The sequence below is a fragment of the Coregonus clupeaformis genome, chromosome 36 (genome assembly GCF_020615455.1).
Source record: "Coregonus clupeaformis isolate EN_2021a chromosome 36, ASM2061545v1, whole genome shotgun sequence".
In the NCBI taxonomy this organism is placed as follows: Eukaryota; Metazoa; Chordata; class Actinopteri; order Salmoniformes; family Salmonidae; genus Coregonus; species Coregonus clupeaformis.
The window spans coordinates 31,047,800-31,058,567 of NC_059227.1; the positions used below are offsets into that span (position 1 = coordinate 31,047,800).

Below are 10,768 nucleotides of genomic sequence, written 5' to 3' on the forward strand. Positions count from 1 at the left end.
ACCCCCTGGAGATAACATACGTCCTGGCCAGAGAGGACGCCATAACCCCCTGGAGATAACACACGTCCTGGCCAGAGAGGAACACTATAGCCCCCTGGAGATAACATACGTCCTGGCCAGAGAGGAACACCATAACCCCCTGGAGATAACATACGTCCTGGCCAGAGAGGAACACCATAACCCCCTGGAGATAACACACGTCCTGGCCAGAGAGGAACACCATAACCCCCTGGAGATAACACACGTCCTGGCCAGAGAGGAACAGCATAACCCCCTGGAGATAACATACGTCCTGGCCAGAGAGGAACACCATAACCCCCTGGAGATAACATACGTCCTGGCCAGAGAGGAACACTATAACCCCCTGGAGATAACATACGTCCTGGCCAGAGAGGAACACCATAACCCCCTGGAGATAACACACGTCCTGGCCAGAGAGGAACACCATAACCCCCTGGAGATAACATACGTCCTGGCCAGAGAGGACGCCATAACCCCCTGGAGATAACATACGTCCTGGCCAGAGAGGACGCCATAACCCCCTGGAGATAACATACGTCCTGGCCAGAGAGGAACACCATAACCCCCTGGAGATAACATACGTCCTGGCCAGAGAGGAACACCATAACCCCCTGGAGATAACATACGTCCTGGCCAGAGAGGAACACCATAACCCCCTGGAGATAACATACGTCCTGGCCAGAGAGGACGCCATAACCCCCTGGAGATAACACACGTCCTGGCCAGAGAGGACGCCATAACCCCCTGGAGATAACATACGTCCTGGCCAGAGAGACGCCATAACCCCCCTGGAGATAACACACGTCCTGGCCAGAGAGGAACACTATAGCCCCCTGGAGATAACATACGTCCTGGCCAGAGAGGAACACCATAACCCCCTGGAGATAACATACGTCCTGGCCAGAGAGGAACACTATAACCCCCTGGAGATAACATACGTCCTGGCCAGAGAGGAACACTATAGCCCCCTGGAGATAACATACGTCCTGGCCAGAGAGGACGCCATAACCCCCTGGAGATAACATACGTCCTGGCCAGAGAGGAACACTATAGCCCCCTGGAGATAACATACGTCCTGGCCAGAGAGGACGCCATAACCCCCTGGAGATAACATACGAGGTGTTTTCTTTCAATCATAGCATTTCTTTCCTTACTATCTTCCATGAATCTGTGTACAGACAGAGGCCAAGCTGTCTCCTCACACTGGCTTTCACACACACACACACAGGCATTGGGAAATAAGTGCTGGCCTGTTGTGAACATTCGTCTGTAGAGTCAAATGGTACCCTACTCCCTATATAGTGCACTACATACACTGAGAGGACAAAACATTAGGAACACCTGCTCTTTCCATGACATAGACTGACCAGGTGAATCCAGGTGAAAGCTATTATCCCTTATTGATGTCACTTGTTAAATCCACTTCAATCAGTGTAGATGAAGGGGAGGAGACATGTTAAAGAAGGATTTTTTAAGCCTCGAGACAATTGAGACATGGATTGTGCATGTGTGCCATTCAGAGGGTGAATGGGCAAGACAAAATATTTAAGTGCCTTTGAACGGGGTATGGTAGTAGGTGCCAGGCGCACCGGATAGAGTGTGTCAAGAACTGCAACGCTGCTGGGTTTTTCACACTCAACAGTTTCCCGTGTGTATCAAGAATGGTCCACCACCCAAAGGACATCCAGCCAACTTGAAACTTGTGGGAAGCGTTGGAGTCAACATGAGCCAGCATCCCTGTGGAACGCTTTCAACACTTTGTGGAGGGTTGGGTTGCAACTCAATATTAGGAAGGTGCTCCAAATGTTTTGTACAGTCAGTGTATCTACTCCTATAGAGCCCTAGTGCAATACATATAATAGATAGGGCATAGGGTAGGGACTCAACCAGAGTGCCCATCTCAGTTCACGGTAGATCAATGTCCTGCTGAACAAAGAGAAATATTGATGTTAAACTACTCTGTGGTGGGTGGTCTCTGTCAGGTCCTGTCCTGTCTGCTCCCTTACTCAATATTGTTTCAGTATGGGAGACCACGTACATAACACACACAACACACACACACACACAACACACACACACATCACACACACATCAATGTCATTTACATTGGTCAATCTCCTCTTCTCATATTCGTTGGAGTCGGCACAGAGGCAGATCAGCCTGGGTGATCCCCAGTCAGTCAGGTAGTCAGGTAGTCAGTCTGGTAGTCAGTTAGTCAGTCAGTCAGGTAGTCAGTTAGTCAGGTAGTCAGTCAAGTCAGTTAGTCAGTCAGTCTGGTAGTCAGTTAGTCAGTCAGTCAGGTAGTCAGTCAAGTCAGTTAGTCAGTCAGTCAGGTAGTCAGTCAGTCAGGTAGTCAGTCAGTCAGTCAGGTAGTCAGTCAGTCAGGTAGTCAGTCAGTCAGTCAGGTAGTCAGTCAGTCAGGTAGTCAGTCAGGTAGTCAGTTAGTCAGTCAGTCAGGTAGTCAGTTAGTCAGTCAGTCAGGTAGTCAGTTAGTCAGTCAGTCAGGTAGTCAGTTAGTCAGTCAGTCAGGTAGTCAGTCAGTCAGGTAGTCAGTCAGTCAGTCAGGTAGTCAGTCAGTCAGGTAGTCAGTCAGTCAGTCAGGTAGTCAGTCAGTCAGTCAGGTAGTCAGTCAGTCAGGTAGTCAGTTAGTCAGTCAGTCAGGTAGTCAGTCAGTCAGTCAGGTAGTCAGTCAAGTCAGTCAGTCAGGTAGTCAGTTAGTCAGTCAGGTAGTCAGTAAGGTAGTCAGTTAGTCAGTCAGTCAGGTAGTCAGTCAGGTAGTCAGTTAGTCAGTCAGTCAGGTAGTCAGTAAGGTAGTCAGTTAGTCAGTCAGTCAGGTAGTCAGTCAGGTAGTCAGTTAGTCAGTCAGTCAGGTAGTCAGTCAGTCAGTCAGGTAGTCAGTCAAGTCAGTCAGTCAGGTAGTCAGTTAGTCAGTCAGGTAGTCAGTAAGGTAGTCAGTTAGTCAGTCAGTCAGGTAGTCAGTTAGTCAGTCAGGTAGTCAGTCAGTTAGTCAGTCAAGTCAGTCAGTCAGGTAGTCAGTTAGTCAGTCAGGTAGTCAGTAAGGTAGTCAGTTAGTCAGTCAGTCAGGTAGTCAGTTAGTCAGTCAGGTAGTCAGTAAGGTAGTCAGTTAGTCAGTCAGTCAGGTAGTCAGTTAGTCAGTCAGGTAGTCAGTCAGTTAGTCAGTCAAGTCAGTCAGTCAGGTAGTCAGTTAGTCAGTAAGGTAGTCAGTCAGGTAGTCAGTCAAGTCAGTCAAGTCAGTCAAGTCAGTCAGTCAGGTTGTCACACACAAACAGACGCTAAGGTTTTCTAATAATTTCTACACAATCCACCAGGATTATCCATCTAGACTAGATAAACGTTTACATGTTTTGTCAACTGATGCCATTACTTGCATGTGTCTCTTTTTTAAAGTTTATTCTTCAAAATCCGACTTTATGATCCCGGTAATGTCCAAATGTTTATGCGCTGGAATGTACTTCAACATTGTGCACAGTGGATAATCTTCCAGTGGATAATCTTCCAGTGGATAATCTTCCAGTGGACATTCTTCTAGAGGACATTCTTCCAGTGGACATTCTTCCAGTGGATAGTCTTTCAGTGGACAATATTTCAGTGGATAATCTTCCAGTGGACAATCTTTCAGTGGATATTCTTCCAACCAAAATTGTCTGCAGATGGTACAAACATTTCAAGACTTCTATGAAGTGACTTAAAAAAAGGAAATGAAACTACAAAGAAGTCCCTGAAACTACAAAGAAGTACCTCGTCCTATCTCTTGATTTATTGTCAGTACAAATGTACACTTTCCATATAGATAAACTTGAACCAAAGAGTTAACCCAGAACGACCTGACAATGTGTACTACACATTCTGTTACGTTAAAAAGTACAAATAGGTACCAAGATAATCACACTGAGGCACATATGTCATTTAGTGAAGAACCATCGAAATTCTGCTTAGTCACTCACCAATATTACAACCAATATTGAATATAAGTCTGATTTTTAACCCCTTTGTTCTTATCTGCCAATCAGATCAATTGTGTATTGTTTAAACGTATCTGTGACCAATCAGATCAAGTGTGTATTGTTTAAACGTATCTGTAACCAATCAGATCAATTGTGTATTGTTTAAATGTATCTGTAACCAATCAGATCAATTGTGTATTGTTTAAATGTATCTGTGACCAATCAGATCAATTGTGTATTGTTTAAACGTATCTGTAACCAATCAGATCAATTGTGTATTGTTTAAATGTATCTGTAACCAATCAGATCAATTGTGTATTGTTTAAATGTATCTGTGACCAATCAGATCAATTGTGTATTGTTTAAACGTATCTGTGACCAATCAGATCAATTGTGTATTGTTTAAACGTATCTGTGACCAATCAGATCAATTGTGTATTGTTTAAACGTATCTGTGACCAATCAGATCAATTGTGTATCGTTTAAACGTATCTGTGACCAATCAGATCAATTGTGTATTGTTTAAACGTATCTGTAACCAATCAGATTAATTGTATATTGTTAAAACGTATCTGTAACCAATCAGATTAATTGCGTTTTGTTTAAACTTATCTCTAACCAATCAGATTCATTGTGTATTGTTTAAACCAAGGAAATCCTAAGCCATTGCCAACAGCTTCATTGTGTTTCAATTGAATTTGAAATAAATATGTATAAATTAAATGAAGATGAAAAAATATGTATTTCACCAACGTCTGCTACACAGTGTTTCCGTCTAAAACTGTCTGATCAGGGGAGGGAATTTATCTGAGGGCCTTCAAAAGCAGGCCCATCCCTGCACTAGAGGAAGGGGTTAAATGATCACACTTCACAGATAAATCTGTTTGAAAATAGATTGTCTCTCTGATAGCATGACCTCTTAAGCCATTCAGTCACTTGTTCATCAAGTCATTAAGTTCGTAAAGTCACTAGCTAGTTCATAAAGTTTTGTTCACAAAAAGTGCCTATTCATTAGAAGACGTACCTTCTTGTAAACGTCGTAATCTAAAAACGTTTTTTTTATCCATCAAGACCAAACAAACACTGCCCAACGATTTGCCCATAGAAATACTAAACATATACAGTAACATTACAAAACTAGCTAACTTCAAGACATGTTTCCTATTCAGGAACATTAGTTTATGTTGTGTCTTCAATATATAAACATCTTGGTCCCAAAGCCCAGCTTATTAAAAGCATTCATCTTCTTTAGACAAAGTCACAAACTCTCTCATCATAAATGTCGTGCAAACATAATTTGGTGTCGTGTCCATAGAGATATCTCGCTTATCAGGTCTGGTCCCAGGCAAGATGGCGGTGTCCATAGAGATATCTCGCTTATCAGGTCTGGTCCCAGGCAAGATGGCGGACCAGTGTCCATAGAGATATCTCGCTTATCAGGTCTGGTCCCAGGCAAGATAGCGGACCAGTTGTGCCACGGATTCAAACCTCTATCTCTATAATCATGTCATTGTCTCTCTCCCCCTCAAAGTAAAGTCCATTCAGTGATACGGTCTTTCTCACAGTGTTCATCGCCTTTCCAAACCACATTGCGTCATCGTCTTGGTCCTGTACCCCTCAGCGTCATTCCCTAATGTTCCTACAACGTCCTCCAGTCACATCCTGCAGGCCCTCCACTGGCTTCATGACCTCGAAGGTGGTGAGGGACTTCTCCTTAATCTTCCCACTCTTGTCCACGTGTCTGATGCTCTGTGTCACTGTGATGGTTACCTGCTTAGTGGACATCCTGTTGTCTTGCCATTTAGTCTGTGAGGGGAACAAGGGTAACTCTTTATGAATGTGGTATATATGTGGAATATATGTGGTATGAATGTGGTATATTTGTGGTATGAATGTGGTATATATATGGTATGAATGTGGTATATTTGTGGTATGAATGTGGTATATATGTGGTATATTTGTGGTATGAATGTGGTATATATGTGGTATGAATGTGGTATATATGTGGTATATATGTGGTATATGTGGTATATATGTGTATGAATGTGGTATATATGTGGTATGAATGTGGTATATTTGTGGTATGAATGTGGTATATATGTGGTATGAATGTGGTATGAATGTGGTATATATGTGGTATGAATGTGTTGTGTTATGTAGGTACTCTTCAATTGTTACAGAAGAAAGAATGGTTAGTCACCATTATAGGAAAAAAAACACTTTTATATAAGCAAGCCATAACGAAAAAAAATATCAATTTGTGGTTGTTGACAAAAGTTATGAAATGTATTGCTTATGAATGTGGTATGTACAGGTTATGAATGTGTTATGAAGTGACTATGTAGGTACACTTCAAGTGTTACTGAAACGAGAATGCTTTATTACACTGCCTTGTGCTTGAACATTGTGGGTAATTCTCATCCTTGCCTCTTCAACTTCAGAGGGAAGAGAGGAGTGGATCAGATCAAGGACCTTCTCCTCCAATGCTCTTACTGCTTCCCATTTTGAGAAGGAGATGAGAGAGAATTGAGGAAAATACTTTGGAGATTCACCCATGAACTTACTATTCCCTGAGTGGATAGAGTTGACTTGCTAGTCCCTCAGTGGATAGAGTTGCTTGACTTACTATTTCCTCAGTGAGTAGGACGCTCCTTCTCTGTACTGTGGTGACAGGTGAGGGCTGCAGCGCCTCCTGGTGGTGGGCGGGAAGTATTGCAGGGTGGGCACTCGGCTTTACATTGTTCAGGTCAGCTTCAGACATGTCAGAGCACACCTTCAGATAGGCCTGGGCTGGGGCGGGCAGGCCGTCTTCAAAGAAATCTGCATCTAGAAGAAAACAACTTTAATGTCCCCCTTTATCTAGTAGTCTTGTGATGAGGTGATGATTGGGTTCTGGATGCAGTGATTACACTCGAATCTCAGGTGAATTCAAATCTTACCCTACCAGGTCCGGAGCCTTCTGGTTTTCTGTTCTACCTGATAATTAATTGCACCCACCTGGTGTCCCAGGTCTAAAATCAGACCCTGATTAGAGGGGAATAATAAAATAGAATAAATGAATACATCTAGCTCCGAGGTCTAGATTTGCTTAAGGCTCAGAGGTATGGGTGATGCATCAACAGAACACGTTTTTACTCCAGTGGATTCAATGCTTTTCTCTGGTGTTTGTAAGCAGGAACCCATCACAAGCGTAGGCTACTGTATCGCTCATGTCTGCGTTGTATCTCCTTATGGCAGACTGGAAAACAGGTTCACCAAACAGGTTCACCAAAACAGGTTCACCAAAACAGGTTCACCAAACAGATTCACCAAACAGATTCACCAAACAGATTCACCAAACAGATTCACCAAACAGATTCACCAAACAGATTCACCAAACATATTTACCACCGACTGAAACAAGAGATACAAAGGGCAGCATACATGTATTTATTTTATTCTGAGAAAAAGTAATTTTCAATAAATACCCAGCGAGGTCACATGTGATACAAGTCAGTATTCTAACGTCCATCCATGTCTGAGGATGTCGGGAGATGATGTGGAAACCGGCCACTAGAGGCAACAGTGAGCGCTGTTACCTTCAAGTAGGTTTCGGTATTGCCAGGGCATTGTGGGCAGGCATGGCAGATGGGCATAAGCATCTGCCTCAGTTGCTAAAGGTTGCATGTTCAACTCCAGCAATAGAAAGTTGTTTTTTTAGATTTTTGTTTTAAGTCTATCCCAAACCTTAACCCTTACTTTAACCATTCAGGGTTAATGCCTAAACTTAAGATTTCTGAGTTAATGCCTAAACTTAAGATTTCTGAGTTAATGCCTAAACTTAAGATTTCTGAGTTAATGCCTAAACTTAACCTTAAACACTTTGAAATTTGACGTTTAGAACAACTTCTAAATTTAACGTTTGAGAAAACATGGATGAATGTCTAATTCTGATGTGAGGCTGTGAGAGCTAGTTGAAATACCAGTGCTCGATGCATAGGTTAGTTATATCTGCACTGAGTGAATGATTCATGCAGCCTAAACATTGCTTTCTTGTTACATATGATAATGGTTGATAATGGATCTCCCTTATAGCGGCCACTAAAATACTTTTCCATGGCATTTCCATGGCAACTAGAGGCCCTTTGGCAATGTTTTCAACCTTTGCTGGCTTCAAATTAATTTGGCCTAGTGTCTGCTGGTTTTAGGTTTTTCCTTTCAATTAAGACCTAGACAACCAGGTGAGGGGAGTTCTTTAATAATCAGTGACCTAAACAACCAGATGAGGGGAGTTCCTTACTAATCAGTGACCTAAACAACCAGGTGAGGGGAGTTCCTTACTAATCAGTGACCTAGACAACCAGGTGAGGGGAGGTCCTTAATAATCAGTGACCTAGACAACCAGGTGAGGGGAGGTCCTTAATAATCAGTGACCTAGACAACCAGGTGAGGGGAGTTCCTTACTAATCAGTGACCTAAACAACCAGGTGAGGGGAGTTCCTTACTAATCAGTGACCTAGACAACCAGGTGAGGGGAGGTCCTTAATAATCAGTGACCTAGACAACCAGGTGAGGGGAGGTCCTTAATAATCAGTGACCTAGACAACCAGGTGAGGGGAGTTCCTTACTAATCAGTGACCTAAACAACCAGGTGAGGGGAGTTCCTTACTAATCAGTGACCTAGACAACCAGGTGAGGGGAGTTCCTTACTAATCAGTGACCTAGACAACCAGGTGAGGGGAGGTCCTAACTAATCAGTGACCTAGACAACCAGGTGAGGGGAGTTCCTTGCTAATCAGTGACCTAGACAACCAGGTGAGGGGAGTTCCTTGCTAATCAGTGACCTAGACAACCAGGTGAGGGGAGGTCCTTAATAATCAGTGACCTTAATTCATCAATCAAGTACAAGGGAGGAGTGAAAACCTGCAGACACTCGGCCCTCCGTGGAATGAGTTTGACACGTGTGCCCTACACAGTGCCCTGCTTCGGACCAGAGATCTATATAGCAAATAGAATGGCATTTCAGATGCAGCCTAAAGCCAAACCAGGTAGGTTCTCTTACCAGGGGTGATGTTTTTCTCAGAGACTAAGCTTTCAGATGAGTTCTCAGAAGGGATATCGATACTCTGTATTGAGGAGAGGGGGATGTCGTTGTCTGTACTGGTCAGCCAGGTAGACTCTGTCTCCTTGGTCCAGCTATCCAGGTACCTGGGCTCCAGAGCATCGGTCCTGCTGCCGCCACACCCCATGGTGCCTCCTCTTGTTCCCCCTACTAAGCAGGGGAGGGACAGACCCGGTTCTCCTCAGACAGAGACAGAGGAGGGAGAGACCCAAACTGTGGGACTCTGGGTCTTGGGTCCTCTCGGACAGAGACAGACCAGGTTCCTCCTCTCAGCGGGGGTAGCGCGGGGGTGGGACTGTGTTTCAGAGGTGATTTGGAGAGATATCCCTTACTGAGACTTGTAAGGCCTGATGTCGTAACCCTAACCCTGATGTTGCCCTCTGACCTTTGGTCTAATGGGTTGGTGGGCCAGCAGGAGACCCGGGGTTGATTGCAATGTACCAAATACGTGAGATCTATGAAAAGAATCCGCCAGATGTCAAGGAACCAGCAGGAGGTCCAATCCTCTCTCAAGGGGAAGGTTGAGGTGGTTTGACGAGGCATTCACTACCAGCACCCATTTGCTTGATTTTCCGTCATTTTCTTTAAATCACTTCAGATGATTTGCTTCAGCAGAATTGTTGGGGTCTTTTTTTTATACAGATGCCTCTTCCTCTGCAGGAGAAGTAGGACACACAGTGGGCGAGTCTTAGATCTCACCTGGCCAACCTCTGCGCCTGCATTGTCACACCCCATTGGACCAATGACATATCAGTCTTTTGGGGAGCCTGAGGGAAAGGATGGAGAAATCATGTCAACTGTGCATGTCATTTGTTATGCATAAGAAAGTTGCATCTTGTTGTTATTAGCTGCTGATTTATGATTTAAATAAAAGGTCTCCCTTGATGCAGAGGCCTCAAGTCTGTCTGACACAGAAAGTAGCATGACTGTCATCTTAATTGATTGTTTCCATGTCTAATATTTGGCATGTTTTGGACGTTTTTTGTGCAAAATGAAAATGACTGTTAGGGATTTGAAATCACACTGACATCATAACAATTCCAAACTGAAATGTCATAAAAAAATTTAACCAATGTATTGACATACTGTATGTATTAGCGATGTATTGCCACAGGCCTATAATAACAGCGCGATAACACAGGGCACCGCATCTATGTCGTCGTGGGCATAAAAAAACATCACAATAAATCAATGACGTTTCAATAGAAAATGAGACAGACGCGACTAAAAAAACTATGAACGTGAATGGCTTATATTCGGCTATAGGCTACCATTTCCGTGTGTTCATCTGATATAAAAGCATTAACAATAGTCTTGCGCTTGCATTAATGTACTTACTATTCACGGACATCCACCGGTTTCCTATTTTGTCTGTCCTCCTCTCATCCTCGCATCCCTCCGAGTAGCCTATCACCAGAGCCAGCAGAACCGTTGGGTTATGGAAAGCCAAAAGGTTCAAATCGTCTTACCCGGAACACGTCTTAACACTTGTAATGATAATTTTTCACTAGCTTTTTTTCAAGTGTCTAATGTCTTTTTTTGTACACATGACCTGTCCAGTGTGCGTTTACAGTTGATTTGAACACCTGTTATGATCCTTTTTCACATGCTTTTATCAAGTGTCAAAAGTCATTTTTACATGTGTTCTTCACACCTGTCCAGTGTGCATTTAACAAGTGTG

The 10,768-nt window shown here is 43.5% G+C and overlaps 1 protein-coding gene across 1 annotated transcript; it reads right to left on the minus strand.

The window, feature by feature from the left end:
* Positions 1-3,777: 3,777 nt before the first annotated feature.
* baalcb (BAALC binder of MAP3K1 and KLF4 b) lies at positions 3,778-10,501 on the minus strand. The gene is made up of 4 exons (XM_045211202.1): positions 10,426-10,501; positions 9,028-9,854; positions 6,613-6,812; positions 3,778-5,792 (listed from the first exon to the last, which is right to left on the minus strand). Exons 2-4 carry the CDS (start codon positions 9,212-9,214, stop codon positions 5,610-5,612), a joined length of 570 nt encoding a protein of 189 aa, XP_045067137.1. The 5' UTR covers positions 9,215-9,854; positions 10,426-10,501; the 3' UTR covers positions 3,778-5,609.
* Between the last annotated feature and the right edge of the window lie 267 nt (positions 10,502-10,768).